The sequence below is a fragment of the Lissotriton helveticus genome, chromosome 9 (genome assembly GCF_964261635.1).
Source record: "Lissotriton helveticus chromosome 9, aLisHel1.1, whole genome shotgun sequence".
NCBI lineage: Eukaryota > Metazoa > Chordata > Amphibia > Caudata > Salamandridae > Lissotriton > Lissotriton helveticus.
Window position 1 is genome coordinate 1194035626 of NC_136070.1, and position 20979 is coordinate 1194056604.

Sequence of the window (20979 nt, forward strand, 5' to 3'; positions counted from 1 at the left end):
GAGAGAGAGAGTGGAGAGAGAGAGTGGAGAGAGAGAGTGGAGAGAGACAGTGGAGAGAGACAGTGGAGAGAGACAGTGGAGAGAGACAGTGGAGAGAGACAGTGGAGAGAGACAGTGGAGAGAGACAGTGGAGAGAGAGAGAAAGAGTGGAGGGAGAGTGTAGAGAGTGTAGAGAGAGAGTGTAGAGAGAGAGTGGAGAGAGAGAGTGGAGAGAGAGAGTGGAGAGAGAGAGTGGAGAGAGAGAGTGGAGAGAGAGTGGAGAGAGAGTGGAGAGAGAGTGGAGAGAGAGTGGAGAGAGACAGTGGAGAGAGACAGTGGAGAGAGAGAGAGTGGAGAGAGAGTGGAGAGAGAGAGAGTGGAGAGAGAGAGAGAGTGGACAGAGTGGACAGAGTGGAGAGAGAGTGGAGAGAGTGGAGAGACAGTGGAGAGACAGTGGAGAGAGAGACAGTGGAGAGAGAGAGTGGAGAGAGAGTGTGGAGAGAGAGAGTGTGGAGAGAGTGGGGAGAGAGGAGAGAGTGGGGAGAGAGTAGAGACAGTGGAGAGAGAGAGTGGAGAGAGAGTGGAGAGAGAGTGGAGAGAGAGTGGAGAGAGAGTGGAGAGAGAGAGTGGAGAGAGAGAGAGTGGAGAGAGAGAGCGTGGGGAGAGAGAGTGGAGGGAGAAAGTAGAGAGAGTGGAGAGAGAGAGTAGAGAGCGTGGAGAGAGAGAGTAGAGAGTGTGGAGTGAGTGTAGAGAGAAAAGGGAGAGTAGAGAGAGAAGGGAGAGAGAGTGGAGAGAGAGTGGAGAGGGAGTGGAGGGAGAGTGGAGAGTGGAGGGAGACAGTGGGGAGAGAGTGGAGAGAGATTAGAGAGAGAGTGAGAGACAGTGGAGAGAGAGACAGTGGAGAGAGAGGGAGTGGAGTGAGAGGGAGTGGAGAGAGTGAGTGGAGAGAGTGGAGAGAGTAGAGAGAGGAGAGAGAGTGGAGAGAGTGGAGAGAGAGTGGAGACTGACTGACTCAGAGTCTGAATACTGACTGACGGAGAGACTGACTGGCTGAGAAACTGACAGAGAGAGAGAGAGAGAGACTGACAGAATGACTGACTGACAGTGACTGAATGACAGAGAGAGAGAGAGAGAGACTGACTGACTGAGCGAGAGAGACTGACTCATTGAGAGGGAGAGAGGCTGTTTTGGAATTGGGGTCACAGTGTGTATGAAGCTATGCAATGCCTCTTAAGATTGCTATTGTCTACTAATAAAAATGTATTATCAAAATGTGCTCTTTGTAGTTACATCTGCTTTTGAAATACTGCATTGTCACTTTGTCTAATGTTTTAAAACAGAAACCAGAAGGAGCAGTGGATGCACTTTTGTCAAAACTGAACAATGAGTGGGCCCGATGTTGTATATCATGACAGGAGTCTGCATCAGGAAACCCACTTAAAATTGGGCAAACTTCCCCGGCGTACTGATGGCAGGGACCCTGTAATGAATGGACCACCACCTATGATAACCTGCGGGAAGACTAAGCCCAACCTTTAACTCCACCATCCAGAGTTACTTATAACGGCTGTATTGGTGACAGTGGCGTAACAATTGCCCCGCATCCCCTGCAGTATGGCGGGTCGCTGGCCTGAGAGCTCTAGACTGGCACGGAGGATGGGAGGGGGGCCCCCTCCATGTAGTTTGCAGGGGGGCCCCCTCAAGTTTCGTTACGCCACTGTGCGCACTGTGCCATTGTGCGACTAGTAGGGGATCGCATTTGTGCAGAAACACACGATAAAACATGAATGAATATTCGTGCAGGATATTTTTTCAAATTATTTGGGAAAAAAGCTTTGTTTTCAGCCGAAACGCCCCTTTGTTATCACAAATATAAAACAGCTACTGTGTCGGTGGAGGGTGAGGGGGTGGGGGGGGCTTATTTTAAATTGACATGGAAATTAGGGATTTAGGGGCGAAACACAAGTACTTTTGGCAATGCCAATCACTGCGGTTTTTTCTGTAGCGAAAACATTTTCTCATGCGATTGTAAGGGACAGAGATCAGGTGCTATCATAAAAGCGCCTGGAGGACTGCTAGAAATAGGTAAGCGCTATACAAGTGCGTTTATATAATAATACAAGTCCACAGTGACATCAGCAGTACAAACTACTGAGCGCGCTCACACACCAATACACCCCCACATGCCCTCCATACAAACACACACACGTGAGGGCGCAGCATTACACGCTTCCTCGCACACAGGTCGCCTGCTCGCAGCAGACAGATTCCTCTCCTCACCATACAACAGCTGCGTCCCTGTGACACCCTCATGGCCTGCCAGCACCTCAACCATGTACCCAGCACCCCAGACGAGCAATAAACATAGAAATACTATAACACAAAACAATCATATAGCATTTCCCATTTCAGGAAGTCTTGATGGGTTAATACCACTCCCCACTGTTTTTGTCTCATCTGAGTGTTTGGCATCGAGTATCCTTAAGGGAACAGGTCAATCAAAAACAGATTTGATATTCAGGGATGTCTCGCTAAGGAATTAAATATCCAATTTGAGATGAGCAAGAGTGCCTTATTTCGATTGTGTGTGTTGTGGACAATCTCCAGTTTCGCAGCATTCATTTAAGCAGCACTCATTTACGCATTTGTTTGGTTGTTTACTTGCCTGGGTTTTCATTTTTTGTGCCTTGTGCACTTGGCTGGGTTTTTATTTTTAGTGTCTGCTGGGTTTTTATTTTTGTGTCTTGTGGCTTTTTCTTTCTCCATGATGGAAGGAATCTGTGATTCTGTCTCATGAGTATTTATAAGAATCAGATTGCTATAACTGTTTTTCCCTATAGATTTAGTTGTAAAGACGAGTTCGTAATTGAGAATAATAGGAATCGCCTCCCCTGTTAGAGCAGGAAAATGTTCATGAGTGGATTTCAGTGGTGTTGTTGTCTTTGCTATCGGGAGCTTGAAGTTGTGAGTGGGCGAGATGATAGCTCATGCATTTTATAGTTGTGTATGTGTTTAGTTAGTGAGTTTGGGAGTATCGTTTTCTATTTTCGATTGTCGCGGCAGTGATAGGAAGTCAGCTTATAATTAAGGTTTGTGGTTCTCTGTTCTCTCTTCCTCTGGTTCTTTGCTAGTCTGATGGATGGTTTTGTAGGGTGACCACCTCACTCCTGGTCATTACAGACACTGACTCCGGGCCTAAACCTTTCTTCTGCAAATCATTGATTCCAGGCCAGCTACTCAATTTTTTTTAATTGAAGCAAAACAAGACCACAACACCCAGAATGCATTAGGATAGCACACAAAAGGACTGGAAACAGAGTCTGTAATGACCTGGAGGGAGATGGTCAGTGGTCATCATAACAATGTGTATTTGTAAAGCGCCCGTTCACCCAAGGGTATCTTGGCGCTGAATAACAGATGTTTATTGTTACCCAACTCAATGGTACTCATTTTATCGACCTCAGAAGAATGAATGTCTGAGTGAATCCGCAGGGATTTGAACCTGTAACCATGTGATCGAACACAGGCCCCCGTAGTAGGCGCATTAGTCCACTGAGCCACCAGACCCGGCGGTGAGCACCACCCGTTCCTTTTTGGTTCTTTTGGACTGAATTGGTCGCACGTGTACAGAAAAGCTTGGTTGTGACTGTTATGGGCTCAGCTGAGACGATCAGAGCCTTTTGCTGCATACTCACTTTCGTCGCATTACAGGTGCATTTTTAATGAGTGTCTTTTTAGTCGTCTACCTAAAGCAAGCGTCTTCGGTGATTTACAGATGCCGCCCACGTTTCACAGCCAAACTATTTCCATGTTTTGGCAGTAAAGAGTGTGAAAAACGCAGTGACGCATGTACATGAAAAGACACCTTCCCCGCAAACAGGCTCTTTGCAAAGGGGGTTCCAGCGGGTTGAAGGCTCGGTGTGACCATTTCCACAAGACACACCCATTCTCATTGGTTTGCAGGTCCGTCATGTTTACATTTCTGGTGTCTGAAAAGTAGAATTCCTAACACATCAGATCAGAAGTCAAAGTGGTTTGGAAGAAGGACATGTGCATTTTTTGTAACACCAGTGACAGGTTAAGAATGTTGTGCTCCACCAGTGGTGATAAAGCCGGAGAAGGCCAGAGCCTGGCTCGAGCCAGTTGCCTGGCCCTAACTCGGATTAAGGTTGGTGACCACGGCCGGACTGGCTACCGGGCAGTTTGGAATGAGGCTGAGCTGGGGGCTGATTTCGTTGATAGGGACCTGCGTGTACTAAACAAAATTCGTTTTGCTTTCATTATTTCGAAGCACACGCAGGTCTCTATGAACGAAATCAGCCCCCACTGCAGTGAAATCAGCCCCCAGCTCGGCAGCATTCCAAACTGCCCGGTAGTCAGTCCGGCCCTGTTAGTGACCAAATTTTGAAAAACAAAATAGCGGGACATTCCGAAAACACTGAAGCACGTCTACAATTTTGCATCCAACAAGAAACATAACATTTACAAGCTCACCAACCAACATAGAATACACAGACAATGAGGCATATGGGGGGATTGTCCCATCGAGGCTAAGACAACCCTAGAAGAAGGTCCCTCAAGTTGTAAACAATTGGAGATATTTCTCGAACCCCTGCCTCCCTCGCGCACTCTGTCGCCCATCCACCGGGGGGCAGCAGAGTAAATGTAAATGTAAATGTACAGGAATTTATATAGCGCAAATCACCGAGCGGTTTCTAAGCGCTTGCTTAGGGAACCCGTCCTGGTATTCCCCTGTGAGATAACCCCGGCAGGGTATCCGCAAGGTTTAAAGCCAGGCATCCCGCCGCGAGGGGCCGTTGTGGAGATTAAGCAAGCTATTGCCCAGAGTCGCAGAGTGTGAACCCGTGAATCGAGTAGGCACCGGAGCGAGAATTGTCGAGTCCATGGACATTTTAGGACTCTAAGACCCCGCCGGGAATTGAACCCTGGTCCCGGGCTGACCTCTGCTTCCAGGTCTGCCTCCTCTAACCAGTGAGCCACAGAGTGCCTCAGGTGTTCTATTTTCTCACCTTTGCCCAATGGGAGCCTGGGTGGGGTGGAGGTGTGAGGGAAGGATAAAGGCTGCGTGAAAGGAACGCGGCACCTTTGCCCATTCTACGTGCGCCAAGGGTGCGCAACAGAGCGAATGGACATGCGCGCGCACCTGCAGGTTAAGGGTGGCACAGAGCACACACTGTGCATATTTTTTCAGTGTAGCCCAGGACTGTAAAAACAGTGCAGACTTGCCAACTCTCACGGTCCCACCGTGGGTTACACAATGTCGGCTTCCTTCACACAGTCCCTGGGTGAGAGCCAATATCACTCGGGGGAGACTGAGTGAGCTGGAAACCTTGCGTGCAGAAACTAAGCATTGTCCATTGTGGGGTTTGCAACCTTCCCAGGACAGCAGCAGCAGCCTCTGAAGGATTTTGTCTAAGTGGGGGGAGAGGGGAAGGGGTGGGTGTCTAGGGAGTGGTCGAAGTGGGGGAAAAAAGTAGGGGAACTGTGGGCGGAGAACCAGAGGGCGGGAATGACCAGAGGATCGGGTCAGTGGGCCGAGTCAGAGGTGTGGCCCGAAAGAGCAAAACATCCCAATTTGTAGTATTGGTTTGGCATTTCACTGACCAGTTCCAGCTTACTGCATCACTTAATTCAACCAATGGATACACATGTTTATTTAAGGTTTAGCCCCTTAACCTTGGTGCAAATTTTCCTGCAGTGCAGGGGAATTAAAGAGTGGGCGGGGTTGCATCGGCCAACGGATGTGCGCAGCACCAGCGAGGTAGTGCATGCGTCAGACGCTGGCCGACGCAAGCATCGAACGAGTTAATATGAGTTATTGACATTAAAATACATTTACAGTGTGAGATACGTTCCCAATCACAGAATGTCCCAAATATGCTTAAAAGTGGAATCACAAGCCATTTGTCTGTGATCCAAGGAGTTTCTGTCATCAGCACTTTCCCTTTTTCTACAAGAGCAGCTCAAACATGAATGGCAAAATATCCTAGCTTGCAAATGATTTCCAAATAATTATGGCTCTGCCATATTTGCCACATAATACATCATCTGCAGCATAATCTGACGATTTTAACTAATAAATTGTTGGCAGCTCAAACGGATCAAAAGTTACAAAAAAATTTGACTTGCGTTGCTGCAAAGTGGTTGGCCCTTTTCAAAGTTTGACTGGACACCTTCCACACTGCTGCATTTCTATGTTGTATTGGTTGTAATAAGACAAAATCTTTTCAGAGACTGTTAGCATGTGTAAAAATGCCAAAATAATAAAATATCAGCAAATAAAACGCATTACGCTGTAGCCTTTTTCATGCTGTGTAATTTAGTTAACACTGCGGCATGATTTTTTCACCCATTAGTGCATAATTCCGATGGCCACAAAGCAGGTAGAACACGTAAAAGTGCTTGTGCATGAAGCAGCGACACCTTGAATTTTGCAAACTTAGTTTGGTGTGTGTGCAAAACCTGCATTGCCGATCCCCGGTGAGTTACACTACTACTGCTGAAACAAGGCCAATGGAGGTACCAAAGGGTTAGGAGGACTGGCCCTAATGGTCCTGTGATCTCCGTGACAGAGTCACTGCCGCTCTGGAGAGTGCTGCTTGTAGGCCTTCCCCCAAGACTGGAGGTGAACTTCAGTATGGATTGTGGTGGATAGGCCTTCAAAGTGAACCCACAGTTGCCACTGCTAGGGGCTAGGATCCCCCTGCTGGTGCTAAGACACCAGGGCTTCTAAAGTCTTGCTGGGCCTTCTAAGGTCTAGCATGGGAATGTGCTCCCTCAGGAGAGTGGTCTGGTGGACTGGTCTTGAAGGCTGAACCTTGTTCCCAGTTCAAAATTCAGCAGCTCTGACAATAGTGCCACATCCTCTCCCACACTGAACATGTTACTGCCCCACTGAGCGAAACTCGCACTGCCTTCAACTCCGCAACAAACCAATTGTGCCCGCTATAAAAACCTTGATGCAACAATTCAAATTAGGCACTAAAAAAAGAGTTATATACTGCCTGAAAAAAAAGTAACAACATCCTGGAAAAAACAAATACTCATAGGGAATGCAAAATTAGGTAAAGTATGTGAAATTTAAGCAGGAACAACAAACAACATGGGTACCTTAAAGCTTTTACACTCATTCAGAAATCAGTGAGTGCTTTTGCCCGAAAAGTTAAGCACATGGCTACAGGTCCCAGAAGGGACCAGTTTCAATGTCCATTCCTTATATTCTTATAAAATGTAAGAAGCATGGTTTAAAAAGACCACTTCCGTGAACACAGAGGCATGGTACACATTTTGTTTTCGAATCCACCCATCTACCAGGTATCACAGTAACTCCATGAATGATGCACTTCCCCACCTGCTTCATATATTAAACCTTTTATTTCTCTTCATCCCGAGGCTGCACTTCATAATAAAATGTCATTTCAAGTAAAAATGGTTTTCTGTTTTTGGATCCATTTCACTGGTGAACAAATAAACGAAAGGAGAAGAAAAAGAGGGTAAGAAGAGTTTCTAGAAGTCACAGTTTTCAGCAAGTAAGGAGGAGCAAGACAGAAAAAGGGGGAATAAGACGGAGAAAGAGAGGGGAGCAGCTGCCACCAGCAGAGCAGGAGAAGTGGACACTGCCCTTGTCTTCTCTGTTCAAGAAGGAAAATATAGAATCCTTTTCCTTCTCTGCCAACCCACCCATCCTCGGACATCCACAAGCACCAAGCCTGCCATCCTGGAATGCATTCTTAAAAATAAAATGTTGGGGAACGGATTACACAAAATTAAAGAAATAGGGGCACGGGGTACCCTGCCGATCCCACCCACTTCGGCCACTGGTCTAGGGGTATTTTTATTTATTTAAAGTTTTATAGAGCGTGAACGTGACCCGTTAGGGTATCAAAGCGCTTTACAGGGAAATCACGTTGCATACAGATTTGACACAGGCAAAAAAGCAAAAGCACGGATAGGGATAGAGGGAAGTGACTACATTAGGACATAGTCAGGGTATATACAATAATCAGGGGGGCGACAAGTCAGCAAAATGCAATGAAAGTCAGCAATTACATATGCGCGGTGACGCGTCAGCGATATGGAGAGAGTGTCCACAATTAAATATGCAGGAATAATGAATTAGTACAGAGAATAGGAGCGACCAAGCAGGCCAAGAGATATTTCAGAATAACCAGAGCACTGCCGCGAAGCAGAGTGCACAGTGAAAGAAAACTAAGGGAGGAATTACCTCATTAGGAATGTTTTAGCTTCCTTCTTGAAGGTTGACAGAGAAGGGATTCTTCTGAGGGAGGACGGCAGCGAGTTCCATGTTCTTGGTGCCGCCCCAGAGAAGGCACAGTTATAAGTTTTATCCTTACGGAAGCGGGCTGGCTGGAACACAAGGTCTATGACGGACCGGGAGTTTCTGATTCCCCCGGATACCAAGAGTTTCTTGGCGAGATATGCAGGGGAATTTGTGCATAGTGTTTTATACGTGATACAAGCCAGTTTGAGCTGGACTCTGGCTTCAAAGGGGAGCCAGTTCAACACCTTCAGATGCGGGGAGATGTGGTCACATTTTTAGGTCTCGCCGGAGCCAGCGCATGCGGTGCTCTAGCGAGACATTTAGTGAGTGGGGCTTTTGAAAATGGTACTACACGCTTTTGCTTGTGGCAGCCTAGAGCTTGCGATTACACACACAAGGGCGCGCGCTTCGCTCCACCTCTCTGTCTTGCGCTTTAACGCTCCTCCCCCTCCCCCACCACAGAGCGCGTCTCGGGCCGCGCGTCTTTTTGTTGCATGTTTTGGCTTACCGCACGCCCCCTTTCCGCTCTTTTCCTTTTACTTCATTTCTATTCCCTCCCTTCACTCCTTTCCCACATCTCCTTCCCTTTCTTTCAACTCCTTTCCCATCCTTCGCCTACTGCGTCTTCTCTCATATTTCTTTCCTACATCTAGTCCTCTATCCCTCGCCTCTCTTCCTTTGCCTTCCTTAGGCTCCGCCCACCGCCTCTTTCACTCAGCTCAGAGCCTCGGACGGTCCATGGCGCGGGCCTCCCTCGCATGGTCTGAGCTCCCGGTGAAGGAATTTGTGAGCAGCGCCTTGCTCAGAATACCAATGCGATGCTGCAGTCTCGGTGCAGAGGTCAACCTCACGGGGAAGGTCTTGCCCGGAGAAAACGGACAGTGTGTGGTAAGGCGCTCACTCAGACGAGCCACTTGAAGAGGCATATGCTACTGCACACTGATGTGAAGCCATACAGCTGCCGCTTCTGTGGCCGTGGCTTTGCCGACTTCACGTTTAATTGTCCCTCCTTTGTGTGGCTCATTCCCTCCCATGGCGACTTCACCAATCGATCCTTCTGTTTGGCCATCACCCATTCAGGTTCTTCCTGGTCAGCCATCACAACATGTTCCAGATGGCTGACTACACAGGTCAGAAGCACGGTTTAAGTAGATCAATAAGCCTACAGGTGGGCGCTGCACTAACTCACTATTGTTTCGTGATGCGTGTGTATGCACTTTGGAAACTTATTTAGTTATTTTCTAAAGCGCACAAGCTTCCCAAAGCATTTGAAAAAAAAGATTTGTTTCTATTGCTGAAGTAGAGTGAGGACATGTTTATCTTCAGCAAGCATGTGTGCACTTTAGAAAAATAACCAAATAAGTTTCCAAAACATGTGCACACTCTCTTACCGAACGTTAGAAAAAAGATTGGTTTTATAAAGCTTATATAATGTGTGCGTCTTTACATGTTGTTTATTTGGGTTGTTTTTAAAACAAAAAACATTGTGCTTGTTTTACACTGGAGGGGCATGTTCCGTCAACAAAAGGCACGTCTCCTTCTACATTGGAACTGCAGCACAGAGCTGCGCTATGACTAAATACTTATAAGGTCTCAAAAGCGAGACCGATTGCATTGTAGTCTTTTTGCTATGAATAAATTATTTTGAGTCACTTTATTTATATTTGGTGTAGCGCTGTTTTCTCGATTGGGTGGGCCTCTAGGCGCTCTTTTTGACTAAAATTATGTTTCCAGATTGTGGCTCCGTCTCCCTAGCACAGTTGATCTGTAAGAAATAGACTTTACTTTTAGCTGCCTATGTTTCCTATGCTAAATCATACGTTACAAAGCTGTTCGTATATATTTGCACACCGATTTTCTCTTCGGGGCAGTACGTTTTCTATTGATCAGGCGTTTGAAAGAACACAAACCATGCTTCTGCAGGTCACTCTGAATATTTGGAATGCGTGCACATTGAGGGAGTGAGCAAGCAACTTCTCTTTTCTAAATCTGATCTGTTTTTCTGTTCTCCCCTACGTGAAAAAAATGCAAAATATCACTAGTTTACAGAGCACATTCACTGATACTGAATTTCTGTGATATATGCCATTGTAAATTGTCTTTATCCGGGTGTAATGTGGACTTGTGACTGACTTGTGGCCTGTGTTCCACTACCACCTTGGACACTTGACATAGCAATTGTATGGTTCTGGGCATGTCCTGTTATTTTCCTTTTGACATTCATTGTAAATGTGAGTACTGTAAACATCATGTACCTGATCCTACTGGAACTAACCTCGTTGCATGTACCTACCTCCCTACCGGTTGTATCCCTCTGGTGCCATGGTGGCCCCTCAATCTCTTCTGTTCTTACTACATTATATCCGAGAGACTCCTCCTACTCAAATAGTTTTGTTTTCATTGTAAAGCACTGTGCTGCTTCAATAAGTTAGGTCAGAAATGAGGGAGACTTTCAGCCAGTCCTGATTTTCTTTTCAGCAAGAGCAATAAGCATGTTGGGACTTTTTATTGTTATCTTCATAACTGCTTAATTTGATCAAGTGGGGCCCACCAGTACTGATTTCTAGGGACCAGCTCTTATTTTTCCTCTCACAGACTTTGATCTTGAGCAGCAGAGAGATAAGCATTGGCATAGCCAATAGGTCTCGCTTTTGGGACCTTAAAGTGTTTAGACATGCAGCAGTTGATGTTGTTGCACCAAGGATATTGTGCTGCATAACTAAATACTTATATGGTTCTAAAAGCGAGACCTATTGGCTATGCCAATGCTTGTTTGAGCCTCTTAAGAGTCTTGCTGCGGCGTTGAGGCAGGCTTTCAGGGGGGGCAGTGGAGATCTTGGATAGGCCTGATAGGGTTGAGCAGCCGTATTCAATCCTGGAGATAACTAATGCCTGGACTGTGTTTTTTAGGTCTGCAGCTTCAAGGAAGGGTTTTAGTTTTCTCAAATAGCTCAGGTGGAACCTGGCAGTTTTGGCCATCGAGTTGATGTGGTCATGCATATTCAGTTGGCTGTCCAGGGTTACTTACCCGGTTTTTAGGGAGTCAGGTATGGAGCCTTGAAGAAGTGAGACGATGATTGTGGTCCAAATGGGAGTGATGAATGGGGAGGTCGCTGAAAGGCAGTTGGAGGGGAGTGGGTCATTGAAGTGGCTATTTGGTTTTAGGGAGGATAGAATTTTCGAGATGAAGAGGTCGTCATAAGCTTTGAAGTTCGACCAGTGAGCTTGGTTTTTGGGTGTTACCAGGGGTGGATGAGGAGAGAGATGGGTCCCGGCAGGAGGAGGTGGTAAGTTTGAGGCAGCATTGAGTTTGTTTCCTAGGGAGTTAATTTTGGCTGCTGCTATCCCTGCCCAGTCACTGCGCTGCCTGCTGCCCCTGCACTGCCGTTCCCCCTGCCCGGTCAGTGTGCTGGCTCCGGTCCCTGCGCTGCTGCTCCCACTGCTCAGTTACTATGCTGCCTGCTGTCCCTGATCCTACGCTGTTGCTCCCTCTGCCGGGTAAGTACGCTCTCTGCTGTCCCGGTCCCCACACTAACTTTTCAAGGTCACTGCCCAGATGGTAGGATCACCAGTGCAGCGGGAGAGCTCAGCAGGCAATGCACCGCCAGTTGGGCAACGCCCTTTACCATCTCCTCTTCCCCATAATCCACCAAAGGACCCTTCACCTGGAGTCACTGCCACTTCTTCTGCAACACAACCTACAAAAGATCCCGCCTCGATCACAAACAGCGCTGACAGAGTCGCCCACTGAAACATACCAAATTTATCAAGACCTCCGAACTTGGCAGCTGGTACACCCCAGAACTCAGGACCACCAAGCGCAACTGCCACCAACTGGAGAAACAATGGCATGCCACTAAGAACCGCACTGACGGAGCAGCTCACAAAACAGCCCTTAGCAACTATCACCGGCACATCAAGCAAGCCAGGCGCAGTTGCTCCTACGAATCAGTTGTGGGGCGGGGAGGGGGAAAAGGGAAGAGAAAATATATATATTTTTTTTAATCACTCACCTGCTAGCCTGCTGGCTGTCTGGCTGCCTGACCGGCTTCTGCCTCTCTTCCGTCCTCTTAATTGCTTCTGTTGGAATAGGAAGTAGGATAGGCTTCCCTAAGTCAATCACAATGCTGCAATGCAGTGTTGTGATTGGTCTGAGCGCTGTAGTTTGGCGCTCAGATGAGGAATGGGAGCCTGGGCATGTCCTCCACCCAGGCTCTAATGCGCTACTCTGCCCCATGCACAGCTTAGCCCCGCCCCACAAAACTGCCCCAGCACAGAAAAATAAAATAATACCATCTAGTTATTATCATTTTATTTTTCCTTTTTTTTGCCGTGCTGAAAGACAGTGGGGCGACACTCCTCCGCCTTAGTGAGCCGCCCCAGAAGAAACCCAAGAAAGCAGCCATCGCCTTCCATGTCGTCTCCGCAGCCAACCACACAAAGGAGCTCTTCAATAAAATAGTCAAAGAATTATTCAACCAACAGCCACAGAGAACACCATCCTCCCCTCCCAAGAACTGTGCGACACCTTCTCAGACTACTTCCACAGCAAGATCACCAACATCTACAACAATTTCAACCTCCAACCCGCCACCCTGAACCCCAAAGGCCTCAACCAAACAGCGAACATCAGCCAAACCATTACCACCTGGTCTCCACTCACCGCACTGTCCACCTCAGCCATCATGTCTTCCATCCATTTCTGGGCACACACCAACCTCTACCCCCACCACCACCACAACCTTGCAACAAACCCAATCAGCACACGACTCACCAGCATCCTCAACACCTCCATCTCCACAGCAACTTTCCCTGACAGACGGAAACACGCAGACGTCAGACCCCCTCCCAAAAAAAGCCTCCGCCAAACTCAGCGATCTAAAAAACACATCGTCCGATCTCCCTGCTCCCTTACCCAAACCAGCCAAAGTACTTTAGAAAGCCATCAACCAGCAGCTCACCGAATTCCTGGAACAAAAATCACCTACCAGACGCCTCACGATCAGGATTCTGTGCCAACCACAGTACTGAGAGAGTGCTGGTTGGCGCCATAAATGACATTAGAACACTCCTCGGCCATACAGAAACTGTAGTCCTGATCCTCCTCAATGTCTCTGTGGTGTTCAACACTGTCTTCTACAACACCCTCATCACCAGACTCTACAACATAGGCATAACAGCAAGACGCACTCAAGCGGATCACCTCCTTCCTTACAGGACGCACACAGAGCATCCGACTGCATCCCTTCATCTCCGCACCCAAAGACATCATATGCGGAGTTCCACAAGGATCATCCCTCAGCTTCACACCGTTCAACATCTACATGACCCCCTCGCAGACATCGTCAGATCCCATGGACTCAACATAATCTCCTATGCAGACGTCACTCAACTGATCCTCTTGCTCACTAAAGACCCCTCCAATGCCAAAAAACAACTTCTGCAACTCAATGACTAAAGTAGACAAATGAATGAGAGACAACCGACTCCAACTCAACTCCAACAAGACTGAAGTACTGATCTTTGGGAAGAACACCTCTGCATGGGATCGCAGCTGGTGGCCTGCAGAACTCAGACCCACACCCTCACCGACCGACCATACATGCTTGCAGCCTCTGCATAATCGACAGCCAACTGACCATGAAACGACAAGCCAACTGAGTCACCTCCTCCTGCTTCTACACATCATCAACTGAAATTCCACCAACTCTCCAGACACCTGGGCTGCTCTTGACTCACCCTCACACACATCCTGCTTCCGTCGCAGCGGTTGCCGCTCCTTCTCCTACACCGCTGCCAAGACCTGGAATATCCTGCCCCTCCAGCTCTGCACAGCCTTGTCGCAGGCAGACTTCGGAAAGAGACTCAAGACCGTGCTCTTCTACAGAGACACAACACCCAGATACCGATGGGGGTGACAGTGCTGCGCTTTACAAATGCTGTTCGATTGATTGATAAAGCACCCTTCAAAGAGATCTGAGCAATGGAGATGTGGCATATGGTGTAGACACACCTTGAAATGTTGTGTTTGTCTGCACTGTAGTCATTTTGAAGTTATCACCTTGTACACACTATAGAAATTTATTTTGACACCTACTAATATCTTGACCCAATGAAAGACTCGAGGTGGGAGCAATGTGGTCATATTTCTGTTGACTCAATGGCAAGACACTCGCCCCCAGTCACAGATCTGGGTTTAATTCATCTTTATTTTGCTCACCAAGCCACCCCAGTTCAGACATGGACATATGCAAATCAGTCTTGACCCTGTGCCTCATGGGAACAGTCCAGCCCGAACTGCCAAGCCATGTCTTCCCTGGACCGGAATCAAGCATCCTAGGACCGGTTTCTGGCTATCAGCCGTCTTCAGCCAGGATAGCTTGACTCCAGTGGCTTAGTGAGCACGGGACCCACGTCTGGGCATACCCTTATCACGTAGGGTGAACAGCAAAACACACAAGATGATGGATGGAATGTTGCACAATGGCAAAACACTCACCCCCCAGTCACAGATCTGGGTTTAATCCATCGTTATTTTGCTCACCAAGCCACTCCAGTTCAGACATGGACCTGTGCAAATCAGTCTTGACCCTGACCCTTGCTCACTAAGCCACTGGAGTCAAGCTATCCTGGCTGTAGACGGCTGATAGCCAGAAACCGGTCCTAGGATGCTTGATTCCGGTCCAGGAAGCTGGATGCGGTAGGAAAAGCAGTTAAATCTTTGATGATGGTGAAGATTTCCTTGCTGTTGTTAGCGCCAGCATTGATGTGATCTGCAAGAGCTATGCACTTGGTGTTCCATATCTGCTGTTCCTCTGTGTACCAGCTGGCCTGTGGTCATTGGGTTGAACTTCAGGGAAGCCAGTGTGTCAGTGCATGTGGTGATTCACCTTTTGAGGATCTTGATGTCTTTCAGCAAGATGCTGGTGTGCTTAGGCAGATGCGCAGATAGGGCAGGATCTTCCGTGAGGCGTTTACAGCTGTGGCAGGTGGTGGTAGATCTCTGGTGATGCAGGGTAGGAATGCTAAAACTGACGAGCGCGTGGTCTTTCTGGGTTATAGTTGCTGGCTTGTTGACTGTGATTTTGCCAATTGACAACAAACTCCGGTCCAATAAGTGTCCGAAGGTGTGGGTGGGTCCGGTAACATGCAGTTCAAAGCCAAAGTTTTTTAGGATTGCAAGAAGGGCGTAGAGTTGGGTCAGTGGGTCTTCTACATGACAGTTAAGATTTCCGAGGAGGATAAAGGTGTAGGCGTTGATAATGAAGAGTCTGCAACATTTGTGTAAATTGCTACTGCGTGTAATGCAAATCCATCATTTAGAGATATATTTTTGAATGAACGTGTCCTCCCAATAATATCTGGCGTGAGGACGCATTCTGCACAAAAAATTGTGCAAAAAAACACAACTGCCGTGAACAAAAGACAGTTGTGTTTGGGTTGTTCACATTCTTCCCACGCTATAATATTGTTACAGTGGCAGGGTAATAATGCGCCGTGGTATAATGGTATAATTTTGTGGATTTTGCTTAATATGAAATTCCAAAAATGATACGAATTATGCTGGTGTAATTTAAAATTGCACCCAGACTAAGTTAAAAATCCATACTCTGCATCAAGAACAAACATGAGACCAATGCAGATCCTTTGAACCTGTTCTCTAGAACAAACATTAGACCCACCCAAATCCTTTGCATGGGTTGTTCATAGCTAACATGAGACCAACACACATCCCTTGTACCTGTTTTCCAGGCCTCCTCTGCAGGCATATTCCCATTCGGCCTCAGTAGGAAGCCTTTTACCGGCCCACGTACAGTATGCCACTGCGTCATTCCAGGACACATGGAGGACTGGGTGATCCATCCTGGGAGAGTAGAAAGAGGCAACAGAGAATGAAAAATGGCACACACGAAAGAGGAACAGGACAAATGAGCATCAAAAAGACACGAGGATAAGAGCAGTAAAAACTCTAGCCATTCGACAAAATGATCAATCAATGAGGTGACCCTTAAATTATTTTACCAACAACCTTCGAGTGCCACCAGCTAATGTCTCTTTGCAGGATTCATCTCCTCATGGTGGAATATCTCTGCTGCCCACACACTGTCACCTCCATAGACTAGGAAACAACAATGGTTTTTGGTTATGAATATAACAAAATAATACTGAGTATGATTGATATCATCCTCTCCAAGAACTATTTAAATCATGATGGCCTCTAGTACCACCTGCTCCAGGGTACCACTGCGAGTTCCAGGTTTGCTCCCTCTTATACCAGCCAATTTATGGGAGGGCACATGCCAGGGGCAGAGATGCCTCCCCGTGGACTCAGCAAATAAGCTTTTGCGGGAGGTATATTGATGATAGTATCTGCCTATGGACTGGATTTGTTGAGGTGTTGAATGCCTATGTTATGTTATGTTATGTTACGTGCATTTGTACTGCGCACAGCTGCCCCAGCCAAGGGGCGTCCCGGCGCATGTCAAGGTAACACGCAACAACCACAGGGAACACAACAGCCAAAGTAATAGTTGAAGTTTAAAACAGGAAAGTTTTTATCGCCTTGCGAAAGGAAAGAAGGTCTTCCAACAGCCGAATCTCCACCGGGAGAGAGTTCCAGAGTTCGGCCGCTTTGACCCGGAAGGAACGACCGCCGATACGGCACAGCTTGTATCGCGGGGTGATGGTAAGAGCTTGGCCCAAGGATCTCAGATGTCGAGTGGGGACATACCAAGACAGAAGACCCGTAAGGGTTTGAGGGGCCGTGCCCTTTAAGATCTTGAAGGCCAGGCACAGCACTTTGAACTGGATTCTTGCTCTGACCGGCAGCCAGTGCAGCGCTTTCAGAGTGCTGGAAACAGGGCAGGATCTAGGAAGACCGACAATGGCTCTAGCGGCAGCGTTCTGCACTCGTTGAAGGCGAGTAACTTCGGCCAGGTTAGCGCCGACCAGAAGAGAGCTGGCGTAATCCAGGCGCGATACAACAGTCGCCTGGATTACCAACTGCCGTGTACGAGGGTCGAAAAACTTCAGAACTGGCCGCAGAGCCCGGAGAATTCCAAAACAGCATGCTGCCGTTTTCTTCGTGTGCCCCTCAAAACTGAGAGTGGGATCCATCCACACTCCCAAGTTTTTTAGTTCAGTCACCGGGAGGGGGGCCGGCCCAAGCTCCGAAGGCCACCACCTGTCCCCCCCAGAGGTCTGCCCTTCTGCCGACGATCATGATCTCGGTTTTCTTCGCGTTGAGCTGGAGGCAATTGGCCTTCATCCAGCTCGCCACCGCTCTGAGTCCACTCTGTCACTTACCTGAACGATAATCCTTGTAATGTGTGACTTAATATGTGTCACCATAGGGACAAAATTGACTTTCTGGACTCACAGTTTTATGTTAAAGATGGTGTCACGGTTAGGGGATATTTTAAACCCCACCACAAAACGGATGGCTGCTATACCGCATTACAATCAGGGGGCAATCATCCGGATGGGAGTTCTTGTGAAACTATTGATAGAGGGAGACATTTGTCTTACATTTACAGATAAGGTATGCTGATTAACAAAATGGGTGAAAAATGGAATTATACCTTGAGGGTATATTATGATTCTTAGTCATTTTGTGTATAGGTATAATCTTAGATGGAACTTCCCTGCACAATTCTCCTCTACAAACTTTCCACCTTAAGCCAGAAGTATAGAATCTTGCTATACACGGTCATAAATATTATAAGGTGGAGATAAAAACAGCATATAATGGGAACATTTGGTTTTGAATAAATGGATTCCAATAAGGTATTCTGCTGAAAAGTTGTGTCTTAAGATATACGCGAGAGGGGTTGAAGATTGTCCTACAGGGCATATTGGGAGGTGATGTCTGATACAATCAATTTCCTGTGTATGATTTGGTACGTAACAAGATCCAGTTTCCAAAAACGTTTTCCCAACAAGTTTATTTAAATGTTTTCTTTTTCATCCGGAGTGAAAAGAATTCGAAATAGTGGAACAATGTTGTGCTGTCAACCATACACTCCTTTCTGGTACATGTGGATATTTATACCGATTGCAGACCAGGAATCACATACCAGTTGTTACAATATGTTGCCATTTTGGGCTCCTTTTTCCCATGGGGCACCCATATGCACACATTTTATGTAGCAGTTTTACTTGTGGACCAATATGATGGTCATGACTGTTTTAACGTCATTGTCTTTATTATATGGAGTTGTAGTATTTGTGTGTCAATATGGCGTTATTTAGTGTTTGTTGTGCGTTTTATACAGGTTTTTTATGTATTATTTGCAGCCCTGATGAAGTTCGGTTTTGTTTGAATGAAATGCGGTTGCTGTGATCTTGGCTTTTTTTAATGAAAGAAATCAAAATTTCGACAAAGGAGATTACACAAAAAAGAACTTTGGACTTTTAGTTGTTGGGTGCACCATTCTGTGTTCTGTCTCCACGTATTTCTGCTTAGCAGTGGCATCGAGCAACCGTGGATGAAGTGCACCACCTTCTGATTGAAGGGCACTGTTTGGGAGGTGGAGTGCCAGAAGTCCACCATTGCATTTGGTGATTATAAAATACTCCAAAAAGTCTTTCTGGCCATTCTTAATACAGGACTTGTAACCCACATTGGTGGCAGGTGTTTTAGTACAGCAGCAGGGGATAATACAGGTCTACCCATTTCCTTTCTTGTTACACTGGGAACTAACTGTTCACCGATTAAATACATTTGCATTTTTTATAAATCATTCATTACATGTTGAACTTTCTCTGCACTACCTCGTGAATGTTTGTTCACAGAATGTTCAAAACACTGCCATGTCTAAGCATTTGGGATTTTTTTAACCATTCTTATAATAATGCAGGGTGCTCTTTAACGTTGTTATTTAGATATCCAATTACCTAAAATGTCAGTGGCAAATTGCTATACTCAGGTTTTCCAGCCCTGAATAATCCTGGTTCTAAACTGTTTAAAGGTGCAGCTTACATGTAGGGATCTATTCACTAAGACACTTTGGAGTACGTAAAATAGTACTCTAGTAATGCTCTTTACGTACTCTTGAATGCCTTTGTGAGTTGGCCTGTAAAAACCTTTAAAATAAGAATATTCAGGGAAAATTCTTAAGCAATTAGGGCAACCAGAAAGGATTGCGTCTCCTTTTCTCTTTTATGAATCAATTTGACATTTGAAGCCAATTCACAATTTAATATAGAGTATGTAAAAGAGTACTCCTGCAGTACTACTTCCTGCACTCATAATTGCTTTTGTGAATCAGCCCTGCAGTGTTCTGCACCACAGCCTGGATGACAGCAGCCAGGCCATAACCACCCAAAACTGTCAAATAATGAAGGTAACTAACTACTGGTGAACAACTGCTTATGTTATGAAGGGTAAATTCACATTCGCTTCCAACTGCGTTTCACTCCACAAGTGGTTCTCATTTTGTATTATGTTTTTAAACCACATATGTTTTAAGTGATTACTGCTTCCAACCCAGTGTCTTATAACATGTATATTTTGATTAATTATTGACTGGACAAAGCACTTCAAAGTGCAAGGCACATGTTGGCTAAGGAGTTATTACAAAAAAATAAAGATTTTCTGTATAAACTGATATTTCTCCATGTCCCGTCCGGTGACACCAAGGTAGTTGGTGATAGTAAAAAAAAGGCACTCTTCAATCCTTGCATCGAGTACATCTCTGACCCAATGTCACCTTTTTATGCAGGTCGGTCAGATATGGCCTCTCTTCACTGACAGCCGGGACCACGGTAAAATTGTAGGGTACAATGCCAACAAGACGGTACAATCTGTTTCATTTTTACCATTGACATTAAGATCCTGATGGCGCAATCCACGACAGTGAAGCCCTGGGGGTATACTCCTCTGTGCAGCTTTCTGGGCCAACATTGATTTTTTCTTTTTGCGCACAAAGGGTGCCCTTATTCAAATGAAAGTGGTGCCCTCCGGGGAAGTGCTTTAATGGCAGCATTAGTACAAATACACAGACCCTGGCAGCACAAGGGGATCCAACTCACCTGAGGCAAACGCTGTTAACGAACCGCCTCCGTTGCCACGGCCTACAGAGAACAGGACATGCTCTGTTTGTACTCTCCGTTCTTCCTGGCTCTGAGGGAGGACAATGGACTGCATAAAACTGAGCAGCATGGCTCAATAACAAAGATGATGCTGCACTTCTGAGGCAAAAAACAGAATGTAGATTGTAATGACGTGTACAGATATCCTGGCATCGCTCTTCTCCCTCCTCATGTGTTGGCAAGTAAGACGTTTTTTCTTTTTGCTACTTTTTCAACTTTTTGAGGTGTCGCAGACCTATTGTCGACAAGACCAAAAAAAAAAAAGACCAATCCTTAATTTGGGCTTGGGGTCAACCCCTTGCTTAACATTGGTTGGCTTTCTTGTCAAACTCACTTGTTTGTATCTTACTCAATGGTTTTCCTTCCTCTTCTTGTATGTCTCTCCCCTGGAGCATAGATTCTCTGCCATCTACTTGATTGCATGGCTGGGATCCTTCCAAGGCTCCACACTAATCCTGGGTGTGAAATCCTGCTCCCCAGGTGGAGTTTGCAGTGTTTTTCCCACTGCGCGCTTGGCTTAGCATGCGAAGTTCCGAAACAAACCATGGAGCAGAGCTTTTTCCTCGCTCTTACCTTACCTTGACAGCAAGCATGGGAAATCTTAC

General features: G+C 46.5%; 1 protein-coding gene across 1 annotated transcript in view; it reads right to left on the reverse strand.

Moving 5' to 3' along the window:
• The window catches only part of SUMF1 (sulfatase modifying factor 1), a 268047-nt gene that overhangs the window by 87279 nt on the left and 159789 nt on the right, over nt 1-20979 (reverse strand). Inside the window, exon 5 of the mRNA XM_078661661.1 lies at nt 16023-16145. Coding sequence (XP_078517787.1) covers nt 16023-16145 — 123 coding nt within the window. The remainder of the gene's footprint in view (nt 1-16022; nt 16146-20979) is intronic.